The following is a 16419-nucleotide window of genomic DNA, read 5'->3' as shown; positions in this document are numbered from 1 at the left end:
AATACATCATTAGTAACAACACAATAATATTATTTTATGAGTAATAATACTAAAGACGCAATTGCCCATGAACCCCCTTGTAAGTACATATAGCTGATTATAGGCAGTGGTGTAAAGTAACTCAGCAGATTTACGCAAGTTATGTATTTAAGTAAAAATGTGATGTAAATCATGTACTTTTACTCCACTACATGTATTTAATAGCTTTAGTTACTTTACAGATTTGGATTAATGATGTGAAATATAATCAACTCTTAAATCAGACTTTAGTTCCACCTGGAGTAAATTCACAAGCTTCCCTGCAGTATACAAAGTCATTCAAACTAGCTGCACCTTTACCAGCTTTGCTAACACAAGATCTGATTAAAGGCCAACTTATATACTCTTTTCTTCAGTATATTTTTAAATGTAATACTTTTTTTCATTGCTATAAATTATTTGTACTGAAATTATTTTTTTCCACTTATGGTAATATATCACAATAAAGCCCTGGTTTGACTGTATTTGAATATGTTTGGCTCTGTGATCTACCTTCAGGTGATTGATTAGTATGGTCTGGAAAAGCTCTGTTTCGATTAGCCGTCCTGTTGTTTGTATTGCGACTCGGTAAACGGAAGCTCCACGGAACAAAAATGGATATGAATGGTTTGAACGTTACTTTAATTCCGTTACACTGTTTTATTTAATTTCTGACACACGGACATACGGGCTACATGAAAAAAGCGGACGTGGAACCTCGCTTTTTTTACACGGCAGCATATGGTTAGGTTCTTTAATGATGGAGTCCCAATGCGAGTACTTCATGTATTTCCCTGCCGCTCCAATATCCACTCTGTCAGACCCGGCGGAGTATACTACTCTCCCGCGGAGAAAGCACGTCTACCTCGGGGAGGTGGTGCAGTTCCTGCTGGTCCTGCGGTCCCGGAAGGCGGCGGGGAAGGATGACAGCCCCGGGGTTTTACCGTGGAAGGAGATGGTGAGTTCACTGTCAGCTCAGGCGAGTGTGTGCGTCGCAGAGAGCCGTGTGCAGAGACCCAGCGAGTACCAGCCCGACATCCAGAGCACCTGCAGCGCGGACAGCGGGGAAGAGGAGCCCGGGGAGGAGAGGGAGACTGGAGGAAAGAGACCGGACAGTACCCGGACCTTCATACAGTGCACCCCGCATCTCACTCACAACAGCTCGGCCAGAGATGGGCGACAGTGTGGGAAGGAACCGGTGCAGGTAAGAAGGGAAAAGTAGGATAAAGAAAGTGTGAATAAAGGGGAATTACTGTTATTAAAGTAGTTAACACTGACTGTTAATATGATGGAGAGAACGACTTGATAACTTCCTTTAACATTTAACTAATTGCTTCTCAGTATACTCCCATACCTTCAGTGTAACAGGAAGTCACCTTTACCTATTTCCAGTGGTGTAAAGTAACTAAGTAGATTTACTCATGTACTGTACTTAAGTACAATTTTGAGATAGTTGTACTTTACAGAGTATTTAAATAGTTTGCTTCTTTTTACTTTTACTCCACTACAATTCAGAGGTAAATAGTGTACTTTTACTCCACTACATTTATTATGTAATATATATTATGCAGTATATATGTGTACATATGATAAAAGGGACAACTGGATAACTTCCCTAACTCTTTACTTCCCATTATAAACCCACTCTCATACCTTCAGTGTAACAGGAAGTAACCTATACCTATTTACTGAATTAAGGGGAAACCAAATCAAAGTCATTTATACCCTGACCTTTATTGTTCTGCTTGATTTCATGAGACAAAGCAGCCAGTTATTTCTGTCTGTTGCAATAATCATTGTGCTTCAGATGTGTTGAGACCTGACAGTGAAGTAATGTCTCCAGGGGCTTTAAACCAGCTTCAGTCTCTACCTGTGTGCCTGCTAGGCTGAAGACAGGGACGTATACAACATACACAACCTGTGAACCACAGTAATGGCTCAGACAAAAATGTGAACATTTGTGGTCCATTTCTATAGGTACTCTCAAAAACTGGGCATGTTCTGGTCTAAAATGTGCCTGTTGCCTTACTCTTCATCTTAAAACTAAAACAGTCTTATATTTGAGCCTTTTTTCTCAATAAAAAAAAAATTGACCTATTTTTACTTGTCAGGGCAGAATCTTGTGTTTATAGAAAACAGAACCTTTGGCATATCATATGGTGTTCAATTACAGTAGAGAGGTTATGGTAATACAGCATCCCTTTATTTATATGGCCCATCATTATAGTCTCATTAAAACGTAGTTGAACTTCTAGTTGTTGGTTAATGAATACTGTGCTAATTTATTTCACAAATTGTCATTTCCTACACCTCCAACATCTTGTCCTCTGCAGTCCGCTCTGGTTTTGGATGACCAGGTTGTCTTCTCTCTCACCGTCTCTTTGGACAAGCTGCCAGCCAACACGCTTAAAGCCAAGGTGAGATGCACAAATACTGGGACGACATGACAGTACATACCGTGGGAGCAGGGTTAGGAGGGTTACTTACAAATGTAACCCGTTATAATAACTAGTACCGGTAAAAAAAGGTAATCATTGACGTAATCTGAGTATCACAATATCAAAGTAATGATACCTGATTACTTTCTGTTACTTTTGGATTACCTCAATATCAAATGCAATGCAGATAAAAACAAGAGAAAATAAATATCAATAAGATGTTTTTAACTTAAGTGTATTGAAGATAATACACAGAAGTTAACAGAACAATATGACCTTAGAAAAGAAGAAACCAAGATATTTAGGATAAAAGATGTCATCTTATATTTTAAGATAGAAAAGTATATTATACAAATGCTGTTTTAGTTTAACACATTAATTAAAAGCAAACACAGTATAAGTTTGTTCAATAAATCAGGTGTCCTGCTACTGAATTTAAAAACATTTTTAAAGAATAAAAAGTAGACTAACTGAAAAGCAAAAAGAAAATTCAGACAGTACGTCTGCCCATAATATATCATTCTTTATTATAAAGCGCATTATACAATTGTAATGCTGCTAATAATCCCCATTAAAAAAAGTACCAGTAATCTGATTACATATTTTTGTATGTAACAGTAAGGGAATACAGTTATGTTTCGTTTGTAACCTGATAACGTAACCCTGTACATATTATCCGTGACTCCCGTAGCCTGCGTGGGAGGATATATATTTGTGAATCAGACTGGTTTTTAAACAAACACCATCTTAGACTAACTTATTATGAAGCCAAATCAATATAAACAACACATATATAACTTTTACTTTGTGTTTTTGTCAGATTGTAGTGACTGTGTGGAGTCATGAGGATGAGAAAGCAGAGGTGAGGGAACATGGCTACTTGACCCTTCTCCAGCTCAAGAGCCCAGTACACACCTTCAGACAGGATCTCACCACCTTCAAGGCGCAGGGTAAACACACCAGACCTGAGCTCTGCAACTCAAAGAGTTCTGTGGTCTTAAACTTGGGACTTTTCATTCTGAGGAATGGCATACTAAATGTGCTTGTTTGTTTTTTCTGTTTCTTATTTCCATTCCCAGTCAGCACCATCATGAATGTTCTACCACCTCCCAGTGTGCAGTGTCAGCACATGGCTGTCTCTGGAAAACACCTGACTCTCCTTAAAGGTAGACAACTATCACACACTCACACACACATACAGATCTTCGAAGACACCACCTGTGATAACTCTTCTCACCCCCCCTCTCTCTACAGTGTTGAACTGCAGCTCTCAGGATGAGGTGTGTGTCAGAGATGTGAAGATCGTTCCCAACTATAACTCCTCCTACCTCCCCATGATGCCAGATGGTTCAGTTCTCATAGTGGACAATGTCTGGTGAGTACATGTGCACTTACTGTATACTCTAGGATAAACACACATATGTCCATACCCCTACACTGTTGCTCTTCCTGAGATACGGATTGTTAAATAGGACATGTCCTGCTCATTTTCAGGTGTATATCAGTATGTAGTATCTCTACTGGGACGTGTCTCCATGCTTTAATGTTCAAAAAGCTCTTTATTTTTCTCATACTGCCTGTGCTGCAGCACCTCTTTTCACCCTCTGTCTGAAACCAGAGCCCAGTCTGCTCTGATTGGTTAGCTGGCCGGCTATGTTGTCATGGGTCAGGTGCTTAGAGGTGTCACTCCTCTTAGCCTATCATGTACAATGTGTTGGAGCGCTAGACGATAGAAGAGCGAGTGTTATATATATTAATATATATATATATATATATAAAACATGCTTTTTTTAAATGATTATTTTAAGAAATGATTTGGTTACAAGGAATACATAACAAAAGGAACTTTTGAATACATTAAGTAACTACATAACAATCAACAAATCATTAAAAAAAAAAACGGATAACCAAAGTATATAGTTGACATTAAAACTCATACATACATTAATTGTCACATCTTGGTCATTAGCATATAGCATGTTGTCATATAGCAATCTATTTATGAAAACTGTCATACTCTAGTATTAAGTCCAAGTCACTATATGCATGAAATCGGTGTAAAAAAGGTTGACTTTCTATATGCAATAACATCAGATGGATCTTAATTTGCATTTATATCAGTGACATACTCTGAGACATCCAACATCATAGCACTACTGTTGGTGCAATCTGAGTGAAATCATCTGTATAAACACACTTACAGCCCTAATAATCTTGAGTGTATTGTGCTCAGGTTTACAGCAGCTGCAATGCACTAGTAAGGCTCAGCAAAGGAGGACATTAAACATCCATACAGTAGAAACTCTCCAAATTCCTGCTGCAGCTGTATCCACTTCCCCTCTTTCCATATTTCTGAACCTTTGCCATAAACATATTGAGTTATTTATTTATTGGCGTCAATATGCTTTTTGCACGAGGCCCACAGAGTAAAGTTAAGCTTGATTTGAGCTGTCGTACAGAAACTATAAGGTCTTCTACTCGGAAACTGAACAATTTGATTGCTGATTAACTTAAATAAAACTTTCGTAACCAACTTAGCCTCAGTTTTAATAAGAATATGTTGTCATGCTAACATGCTAAACTAATATAGTAAACATGGTTAACGTTATAAAATGTAAAGAATCAGGAGCTGTGTTTTGTGTTGTTTAAAGTCGCCTAAAAACCCCTTCTTTATTTCCACTTCCCGCTAAAGCCACCAATCAGCTGAGGTCACCGTGGCTTCATTCTGTCGGATAGATAGCGGGTCATCGCGTTTACCCAGCATGCTCAGCGCCCTTGAAGAACAGACCTTCCTGTTCCAGCTGCAGCTACAAGACACAGCAGAGGAGTACTCTAGTGAGGTGAGAAAATGATGGAGGCAGCTTCTTCCTGGTCAACTTTAATAAAAGTTTTACAATGATCATTTTTCACACATCTCAGAAAGCTTGATATGAAGTCATTTGTCAATCTCATTTTATTGAAAGCAACAAAAAGAAAACACTTGTACTCAAAAAGATTTCCTTTAATACACTAACTATACATTCATCTTCTATTTTACTTTGGTAAATCTATTTTTGGACCTTAAAATATTTGTCCTGATATATGTTTTTCACAAGAGATTTGAAGAATAAAAAAATATCGAGTTTCAACGTTTCCACTTTAGGGCCAAGTTATCTCTTCTCTTCTTTATTACATTTGATTTAGCTGACCCCCTTTTCCAAAGAAACATATAATAAGTGCAATCAATCATGCGGGACGACATTTAAAACAGCAATAACCTGTTAGGACATTAGTTGTCAATAAGCCAAACCATTGTCATTTCTACATACAGAAGAGAGAAGTGTCTTTTTTTGGCCAAGCCACAAGAAACAATGCAAAAATAGCAAAAGTGCCTGTCACACAAGGAAGTAGTGTAAACAACATAGTGTAGGGACTATTTTCAGTGGCGGATTAATCAACATTTTTGCTCTAATGAGTATTTTTGGCATCAGGACGTAGTGCGAGGGATTTAGTCAAAGATAAACTAGTGTTTTTTCATGCTAATGCTAACCATGTGGCTCATTTATGTGTTTTTAACTGTTGTTGTTCTTAATATGTCTTCATATATTTATTGTATGTATTTCTCTAGGGTTTGGAAGTCCCGCTGGTGGCTGTGTTACAGTGGTTTACTCCAACACTCCCTTTAACAAGGTAACTGTTTGTCTTAGTTCAACATTTACTTAGCGTCGCTTAGCAGAATGTATTACGGTGAAAACAATGTGGTACAGTATGACAATCAAAGGTTCAGAGATAGTTCTGATTGTTTGAAGTTGGGTTATATGAGGTACACGTCAATAGGCCATGGTAACCACGGTGCATTCTGGGGGGTTGATGCCATCTTTGGAGGATCGCGTCTATAGCAACGGCAGCAGCCGTCAATATAAATCAACGTTTCATGGTTATCTGTCAGCTTTTTGCATCAGAACTGTATAAAGTATGTGCAAAATATAAATGCCCTTCCAAAGAGAAGGCAGAAACTGAGAAGGGTTATTTAAAAGAAAAAGTGAATTAATGACATCTGTCCGTATTAATCAAGAGAAAAACGGACCTATCACTGTTACCGATGTCGCTCCTATCTGGGGTTAGTGTCTACTTAAAAATATGTAATATTCAGAGGCTCATGTCAGGTTTACAAACGGGGGGGTACAGGACCCTCAGATCAACTGGTTTTAACGACTATAGAGTCATCTGGACACATCTAATCACAGCTAATGCAGCTAATGCTAATGCTATGCTAACTTAGTGCTAGCAAAATGCACAATTAATCTCCCAGTATATGTACGTATACTGCCATATTTCCTGTTTTAAATCTTATTCCCAGTGTAGTGGTTTGTGTCCTCTAGTTCAGCAGATGGCTGCAATCGGACTTAATTTAGCGCCATTGCTGATGTTTGCTACGTCTCCTTTCTTTCCCTGTTAGTTTAAATTATAAAATGTTATCCCATGGTCCTTTTTTTGTTTTGTTTATTTGTCATTATTGGAGTGGCTGTAACAGCCAGTGACATAACAGTGCCTACGGACCATGTTTAAAAAGTTTAAAGAGGAAAAGGAATGCTACTCTGCTCGCTGTACGGGTTCAGTCAACAGCTGCAGACCAGAAACGTGTACATTCTGCAAGGCATTATGAACGTTTTTATCAATGGAGTCTGGTGGCTCCGGCCAGGACATAGTTTTGGATAACACACATTCTTTCTGTCAGGAAGGGCTGTCCACAGGAGCAGTTTACCTTCTACAACCTAACTTGTAAATATTAAAACTATAATTAATCATTCATTTTATGGACATGTCAAAGCAGGAAAAATACAGACTGGATTACAGCTGTCCTATGACAGGCCAAATGTCTAACATAAATGTCTATTGAAGGAAATGAAAATATGAGTTTGCTTTCTCTACAGATACATCTCTAGTTGTTACTCGTTGCCTAGCATCCGCCTGGATCGCCCTCGCCTGGTGATGACAGCTTCCTGTCCCAGGGCGGTCCGGCCTCTGGAGCACTTCTGGGTCAAATACACCCTGCTCAACAACCTGCAGGACTTTCTGGCTGTCCGTCTGATCTGGAATGCTGACGGTGAGTAGCAGATCTCACACCGGACAATCTTGACTCCTCCAACCAAAAGACCTGTCCCACCTGGCTTAGTGCTGGTTAGTGACACACAGCAGTTTGCACCACAACACCTGAAGACACATTGTGTCGTTGCTTTAGTTTTCATTCAATTTGATTTGATTACTTGACAATAGGGAATGGCAATGTGACGTCATCAACAGCAAGTCGTCCATCTTTAGAGGATACGAACGACGTTAAACGTTTTACATGGTCGGTAGGCACTTTTATGTCATGACATGGGCCTCTGGATATTTGATATTTTTAAATTGCTGACAGGTGACTCCAAACACCACAGAGGGCTGACATTTGTAACAGTAATTGTTCTTCTCTTAATTCATACAGACAGATGTCAGTAATTAACTCTCTTTTTTAATAACGCTCCTCTGTCTCCGGCCAGAGCTTCTCTTTGTGAGGGCATTCATATTTCGCACATACTTTATTCGTTTACAAAGCAAAACTGCTGACAGATGACGGTGAACTGCTGAATTATATTGACGGTTGCTGCTATTGCTATAGACGCTATCCTACAAAGATGGCAACGGCCCAGAATGCACCACTGTTCCCATTCCCTATTTAGGAGCGAAACAAATTATAAAGTCAACAATGGTTCAGGCACTTGTATTACAATGGAGATCTGTTCATTACATACTTACCACAGGCTGTTTACATTAGTGAAGGGTAAAGTGAGACATCCTGATCCAGCTGTGATCATGACTGGGTCAACGTCCAGATGTGTAATCTTCACTACAGTCAGCGTGAAAAAAGAAAAGGTTGCACCCTGTGAGATGTGTTGGATGGGTGTGTCGGGGTTAAAGCCAGCTGTGATGAATTCCACGGGTCTAATGTACAGTATGTTAGTAAGGTAGGGTTGTATTACTACAATGATATCTGAGTAAACAGCGATTTGATTATCATACAGTGTGCATTTGTTTATCTAAGGTGCAAAACTGACCTAAGTGAGGTTTTCTTTATATCGTATGAACAGACCGTTTTCCATTGTGCAACCCTGTGTATGACAAAATAGCACTTGAATACATTACTTGAATGTTCTTCCCACCTCTGTATATTGCAAAGTGTTAGTGTAACAAAGAGAGGACAGTACATAATTAATATTTAAAACGCTCTATACAAAGTCTTAATCAAATTTACAGTGAGTCAACAAGTTATTCTTATATTAATCTGATATTATTTGTCCCTCCTCTCATCAGCTGCTCTTGGAGGCCAGCAGCACCATGGTGGGGGGGCGGTGGTGTGCCAGTCTCCCCTCAACAACCTGGGTCAGTGCAGGAAGGGCTCCACCCTCTCCTTCACCGTGGCCTTCCAGATCCTCCGCACCGGACTCTTCGAGGTACTGTTGCTGCTCATACATTAGTTAGTTCATTCAGTGATTTTTAACGCAGGAAAATGTCCCAAAAAAGATGATTTACTTGCTAAAATAATTTTCAATTGTTGAGCACTGTGCCTGCAATGCAGTGGCCGGCAAAGTAATCAAATACTTAGACGTCTTCTCCAAATGAAACACCAGCCATTTCAAAAGAAGAACATGGCTTATTTGGTTCGCCTGTGTAAACAAACCGGGAAACAGGCAACTTTTATGAGAGAAACTACAAAGGTTTCAGAGATACGGATATCAGGATATCAGCTTTGTGTTCATCTAAAAAGGCCCAGGTATCACACCGAGTGAGTCTCAACAAACTGACAGACTTTTCATTCCAATGTCATTATAAACGCTCAGGCTACAATGTAGAACATGTACAGCCATAAAGGTAGAAAAACACTGCGTTCATTTACCCAATCAGCAGTGATACTCAAAGTGCTCTCCCATCCTCCCCCCCCCCCCCCTCTCTGTAGCTGAGCCAGCACATGAAGCTGAAGCTGCAGTTCACAGCCTTGGTGTCCACCCCCCCGGTGGAGCCTCGCTCTCCCTCATCATCCAGCCCGGGGGTCCGAGAGCTGCTGGAGAGACAGAGCGTGGGCCGCTCTCACAGCTTCTCCCACCAGCAGCCCTCCAGAGCCCACCACGTCAGGTACGGACCGATAATAACTCTAACTTGCATATTTTGGGCAATCTAAATTAGCACAAGGGAAAATAATAAAAAAATGACATGGCTGATTTGGAAGACTTTGGGGTGGTTTTAGGGGTTATTGAGGATCCTGAATCCATTCCCGACATGGCAGTTTTAACCAGAAAATGGCGATATTTGTACTCTTGGTGGGCTGATTTAGATTGATTTTGGGTTGATTACTTAGTTAGCTTGAATACTACAACTGGTGTTAAAATGAGCCCACCAAGTTAAAAAATAACCCACAAAACTGTCCAAATCGGCCACTTTTTAACGATTGTCCACATACTTATTTATGCTAAATAACAACATTTATGCTAATTGTGCAAATTGCCCAACATATGCAAGTTAGCATCCAGCCGTTTCTATGAGCTGGAGACCCTACTATACATTTCTATCATAGAACGTTGGTCTACTCAACATTTCCTGGTACACAATAGGACTCTATGAGCTGGCAACAAGATCCCTTATCTCATCTGCTCCTTTAGGCTTCAGATTCTTACAGATTAGGATATCAATGTTTATCAAATGTGTGTTCTTATTTACAGAAACATTTCTAAGATCTAAGTGTCTCACAGTTAGATCTTCCATTTGTTTCAGAGGAATACAGATCTGGAATGGCCTTCCAATCATAACAAACAACTGCCCCTCGCTGCATTGCTATAATAAATACCTCAAAAAGAATTTTGCCAATATATCAGCGACGTGCAGTCAGTGGAGGCAGGGGAGGCAGAGCCTCACCTGTCATACTCCAATGTAACGGAAAAACAATTAAAGAAAAACTAAATAGTAATAATAATAAAATGTCTCCACTGATCTGTGTTGTAAATGTGATTTCTGTATGATTCCAATCGCATTTTATAGTCAAAATCAGCAAATTGGCCGAGCTCCGCTACGGGAGCGATGAGAAGTGAGGCAGGCACGAGCACTGCCTCTCGTAAGCCTACAGTAACTTGCGGGAGCGCGGGCACTAATTTAGCGCGGCCACTTATTTTGTGAGCGCGCTCAAGCCAGTTACTGTGGGGTGACGCATTCTGAGGTGAGGCACAGATGAGCTCTGCCTCAATTCAGAATGCGTCACCCCACAGAAACTGGCTGGAAAGCGGGCCCTAAGCGCATGCCTGTTCCCATCTCACTGTAGGTCACCAATGTAATGTTTCTAGATCCCTTTATTACATTTATCCTCGCCATCCATAGTCTCTAAATAACTTATTTCACGTATATATGATATTTAGGCTCGCTACACATATACAACGGCAATGAAAAAATCACCAGGGGAGGCAGCCATAACCTCTGCCGCACTGAAGGGGGCGCACGTGAGCCCACAGGTTCTTGTTGCTACTGTTATTCTACCGCAAACAACAAACTAGACTTTTGAAACTACAGGAAGATAAGGAGGACTTTTACAAAACAGTAATAGAGATTGTTGTCCAGAAGGATAGCATGGACTTCTATTCATCTTCAAGTCAAGGTAAGACCACAACTGTAATGAAAATGGGATCTTACTTAGAAAGAACAATCCAATATTTAGATTTTGGGTATCCTTTTGTTGATCGGTCTGTTTAAAATTAATCATAGCATCAGACTAAAAAAGCTTTTGAAAATAACAGAATATTTCGATTAAGGTCAAAATAGGCTATAATATTTGTAAATCTGACTCTGAAAGAGTCAGTGCCTCACCAGCCATGAACCTCACCGCACGTCACTGCAATATATGATATCTGGTTTTCATATTCAAATCAGTGTTATTATATTTACATTTTAAGTATGAATATGTTGTTCTTAAAGTGTGCCATTGTTTGTATATTGATCTTGTGTTTTATATACAATTTAGATTTTTTTACATTATTTGTAGAGTCTTTAAATAAGTCCAATTTAGTTTTTTTGCCTCTTCCTGCACTGTTTATCATCTGTTATCTGTTATGTTTGTGTAATTTTAAATTGTGCTAAACCATTAAACCATCACATAGTCAGGGTAGAGCAGTGTGCCGCATTCAACGTCTGTCTTTCAAGTCTAGAAATGGTGTGCTTCATTCAATATTGACTTTTCCTCAGGTAACGGATCCTCTTACATCACACATGTGGTGCAGGACGTGAATGATGTCTCTCCCCCTGTGCCTCTCTCTGTTGTGCAGGTCAGGCAGTGTGATGGAGCGGCGGACCATCACCCCTCCTGTAGGACCTCCAATGGGGAGGGGTCTGTACCGGCCCCCTGAAAACGGCCTCATCTCCCTGGACAAAATAGCCAAGAGAGAGTGTAAGGTGCTGGTGCTGGAACCAATGATAGACACACCCTGCAGGTAAGAAACCACTTTTTATAAAATGACAGATGATTAGAATTGTATGTACATGTATATATTGTAATATATATATTATTGTAGTACAATGTGCACATTTGAACATACTTTTTTTGTCGTATTCTATTTTTTGTTATTTTCAATAGGACATTTCTACTTTAACTTCTTATTTTTGTATAAATAACTTTAATCTATTGTGTTGATTTTATTTATTTTTAACTTGATCCTAAGATTCTGATTCTGTATGATGGTTGTTTTTTTCTATTAAAACCAGCATCACATTTTACTTTTAATTTGGTGCTTCTCAAAATGAAAGATTTTAGATTCAGATTATTTCCTTTAATGATTTTATCTTTCATGAACTACATCACAATAACATTTAAATAAACTAAATCACTTTTTTCCATTTCCTCTTAATAACCTGGTTTCTTAAAATGGGTACATTTCTTCTGTTACTCCAACTTTGGCTTCTTTTGATTAATGATGACAGGGTTTGGTGAAAAACATGTTTGTATTTCTCAAAGGAAAGTATTGAGAAACATCTAAGGTCTCATATTTCTGTAATGTTGGAATATGTTCAGTGACTGGCAGAGGTCAGTGTGAGTGTTGTTAGTGCCACCATGAACAGACAGTTCCCTCTTGTGGAGGATCTTCATGAGGATCCCCATTAGCACTAGCATTAGCATTAGCATTGGTATTCTTCCTGAGATCCACACACACACAGTCACATCAACTCAGCTTATGTAATGAACAGACAAGGATACGTCCTTGTCTAAAATGACCTTGCTTTGTTTATTCATCTATCTTTTAGACATATTAACCCTTAAATGGGCAATCACATATAAATAATATGTATTGCTATTTTCTACATTACAACCATATTACACTTTTATTATAACTCCTATACACCCCTATTAAAGCACTATTACACTTGTATTCCACCCACATTCCACCCATGTAACACTCTTATTGCAACCATTTATGGACACAGAAACCATTTAAGGGTTACATTCCAAGAAAATAGGGTATTTAAATTATAACAATTAAATAAATCTTTTTTTTTAAACTCTCTACTTTCACCCTTGTTTACATTTTGTGTTTTGTTTATAGTATACATACACACCGACCCAGCTCAATTATAATTTCTGAAATGAAGATATTGTTTTAACAAACAGATCTTAAGTTTTCTCTAATAATAGGAAAAGGGGGTGATCTGCCATTAAGGTTTAAGCTATATTCTTAGGATTATTTGCACAATCATGCATATGTAAAATGATGGAAAAGGTGCATGTTTAATGGACATTGTTCTTGGGATTGCTTAAAAGCCGACAAAGCAGCTAAAGGCTTCAAAGACACAAAACTTCCACTAATACCATGATTACTTTTTCACTGTGATTCTTCACTCTGTTCCCCCTCAGATGACCCTGAGAGCAGAGTCTTACCGCAGACACACATTAGTGTTGGACACTCTGTCAGCTGACTCTGAAGGAGACATGACGAGGATGGAGTGATGGACGGAGGAGCAGAGAGGGGGGGGGGGGGGTGATGGAGGGATGCTGCTGGCCTTCTGTGGAACCGCAACAATTCTTCATCTCATTGGTTTATCATTTCAATTTATTTGGTTTTTTACATTTCCTTCAAGCTATCATTCCATTTTACTCAATGGGTTATCCTATGTCTGTGAATTCTGCTTATATTTATACTTTATAGGACACAACCGTGATTGTTTTTTCATGGCAGCTCTTGTTTTCTTGTAGGATCTAATCAGGAGATCCCAGATTTCCTGCCATTGTCAGGTCTGGGAGCACAAATAGTGCTGGATGCTCACAGCAGTCTGTTTTCATACATAACAGTTTGTGTAATACACCTATTGCCATAACACACAGAGACCGTAAGATTGCATTCTTTTGGATTCATGGTACTTGGTTGCCCAAAAGCCAACAAAGTCCGCTGGGTTTTGGTTGGAAACATCCTAATAGGACAGTTTGACCAAGCCATTGTTGGTGAACATATATATATATATATATATAGTAGTTCAAACAATAACTGCTCCTGTGTATTACAAATATATACCATGTGGATCACAGAGCTATGGGGTTGATGGAAGGTGTATTTATATTTATTGTGACAGAGCTCAGCTAGCCATTTCCAGATTTTGTGCTAAGCTAATGTTCTGAACCTATTTCTGTGCTTAACCTACTGATGTAAAACTTGATATACCTACCTACTTACAATCCATATTCAGATTTAAAGTTCTTTAACTGGACTACTGACATTATATATTATTGTTATAGGTGTGCACTGGATGAAAGCTGCATCTTAACTTAAAATTGAAGGGCTGTTTTGCTGCTTTCCCCACAGAAAGTTGGTATTTTTTCAAAATAGTAAAGTATTTAATTGAGTGTGATCCACCTCTAAACTAGTCTTAACACTGGCTGAATTATGTAAGTGTTATTGTATATATTTATTGTTGAGTTGGAGTGTTAATATTCAGGTTTTAAATGTATGTTTTTGTCTTTTATTTGACCCTTCGTATACACTCCATTGTCGGTGCACAGGGGGGTCTCCTTATTTCAATATCCAGTCCTTTGAACCCTGGAATTCAGCATTTGTTACATAATAGCTGACTTGCATGTATAATGTGTGGCTCACCGGGTCCAACTGATATCAAAGGGTTTTGTTAAGTTCATTTCCTACGTTTTTTTTTAACATTCCTAAAATTCACATCCCCAGCATTTCGTTAAAGAACTCTTAAATGAAAAATGAAAGTTTGTTAGTAAGACCGATCATTTTCTTTTTAGGAGACACCCAGGGTGCTTCGAAACACAACCCTTTTTTTGCGATCTTATGATAACGAAAAGAGGAACCATGTTTTGTAATTCTTTGAGTATTTTAGTTGTTTGTTTGCAGAATACATTACTCAAAGGACGTTGTAAAATCTTGACAAGAAAAACTGAAAGAATTATAATTTATTATTGAAAACATTATTGTTTCTACGTGTGGAATTATGTGACTTATTTGACAATGTTCAAATAGCTGTCCTGCTGTGACTCACTAAAAGTCAACAATGTCGTCCCAATAATCAGTACCAAATTGAATCACTTACTTTCTAAGAACTTACTAGAAAATGTTGAGCCAGTAAAGTAAAACTACCATAACAACAGAAATGGTTGTTAAAACATGAAGTGTTGTCACTGATTCCAATTCCAATCATTTTATAAATCCAACTTGTTCAGTGTGTTATGACATTAGTTTTAAGCTTTTTCTCGTTTACAGATGTGACCTACATCTGGAGAGTGGATGTTAACATTAGGATAGCAAAGACCCTGCTAGAGGCTGATCAAGTGTTGGCAAGAAAGACCAATGTGCTGAGGATCTACTGTAAAGAATGACCAGAAATGGTGCTTGAAGCAAACAAAGCTGATCTTTGGAGGTTCATCCCCCTGAGAGCTTGACTGTGTTGTTAAAGAGATGATATATTTACCTTAAAGACTTGGAGATGCAGTAATGTATGGCGAAGATGTTGAGAGGGTTCATCCTCTGGGGAGCATACATGTGTACAAACTGTAAATGTCATATCTGTACTCTGCTTATTAGATGTTTCTTTAATGTATATTAGTTTGAAAAAAGGTTCATCCTCTACAACAATGAATGTTCCCAGCACATGTTCTGTACATCTGACCAAAGTGTTGGTTGCAGGGAGTTGACAGACAAAAGGTCATGGGGTCAATAAAGTTGTAGGATCTTCCTCTGAGGTCCCTGAACAAAACCTAATGGGAAGCAAGTCCGTCGTTGAGTTAAAGAATGTGTGTATTTGATCATCCGAGGGTTTAAGCTACACACACATTTTAGACTTATCGACCCCCAACATCTTTCATCATCATTGGTATGACTACTAACTGTGTATCCTGATCTTGAACCTCGTCTCAAAACACTGGATTGCTTAGAGAGTCACATATTCAGTTTGCAAGTAAGCTAATTGTTTTGTAAGCGATGTTTTGGAGCTTCCATTTTCTGCCTACATGGCAAATAAAGTTTAGCTGGGTAAGGTCTCTGTCTCTGAGTGATATTCTGTGGCCAGGCCCTCCCCTTTGACCTCTTTGCCCTCCCCCACACAAGTATTATTGTTTTAAATGTTACACTTTAATGCTCCAACCTTTATGTTGTTAGAAAATAAGTCAAATCCCCCCCAAAATATACTGTATATACACCTCCAATGTAAACTATTTGCAGAGGTGGGAGAAGTACTCATATATTGAGTTCAAGTTAAAACTAGAAGTAGAAGTACCAGAGTGTAGGAATACTGTTACAAGTATTCTGCATTCAAAATGTTACTCAAGTAAAAGTACAAAAGTATTAGCATCAACATATTCTTAAAGTAGCAAAAGTAAAAGTAGTCATTGTGCAGATTGGTCCATTTCAGAATAATATATATGATATGTTTTATAATGATTGATCATTAAAGTGTTCTCAAAGCTGGT

At 38.7% G+C, this 16419-nt stretch overlaps 1 protein-coding gene across 1 annotated transcript; it reads left to right on the top strand.

Moving 5' to 3' along the window:
• Positions 1–591: 591 nt before the first annotated feature.
• On the top strand, positions 592–15989 carry map11 (microtubule associated protein 1). Its single transcript, XM_034139671.1, has 12 exons — positions 592–1222; positions 2352–2435; positions 3277–3406; positions 3536–3622; positions 3711–3831; positions 5149–5296; positions 6064–6125; positions 7370–7542; positions 8787–8926; positions 9430–9605; positions 11777–11941; positions 13357–15989. The coding sequence occupies exons 1-12, from the start codon at positions 776–778 to the stop codon at positions 13358–13360; spliced, it is 1737 nt and encodes a 578-aa protein (XP_033995562.1). The 5' UTR covers positions 592–775; the 3' UTR covers positions 13361–15989.
• The last annotated feature ends 430 nt before the right edge of the window (positions 15990–16419 follow it).

The sequence above is a fragment of the Trematomus bernacchii genome, unplaced genomic scaffold (assembly GCF_902827165.1).
Source record: "Trematomus bernacchii unplaced genomic scaffold, fTreBer1.1, whole genome shotgun sequence".
Lineage (NCBI taxonomy): Eukaryota > Metazoa > Chordata > Actinopteri > Perciformes > Nototheniidae > Trematomus > Trematomus bernacchii.
This window is presented reverse-complemented; position numbering and strand designations above follow the sequence as displayed.

Excerpts from the sequence above, each read along its gene's own strand:
- map11 (XM_034139671.1), top strand. The coding sequence starts at position 776 with ATGATGGAGTCCCAATGCGAGTACTTCATGTATTTCCCTGCCGCTCCA. Across the intron at positions 3,407-3,535 it reads CACCACCTTCAAGGCGCAGG|TCAGCACCATCATGAATGTT; the intron begins GTAAACACACCA and ends TTCCATTCCCAG. Across the intron at positions 6,126-7,369 it reads CCAACACTCCCTTTAACAAG|ATACATCTCTAGTTGTTACT; the intron begins GTAACTGTTTGT and ends CTTTCTCTACAG.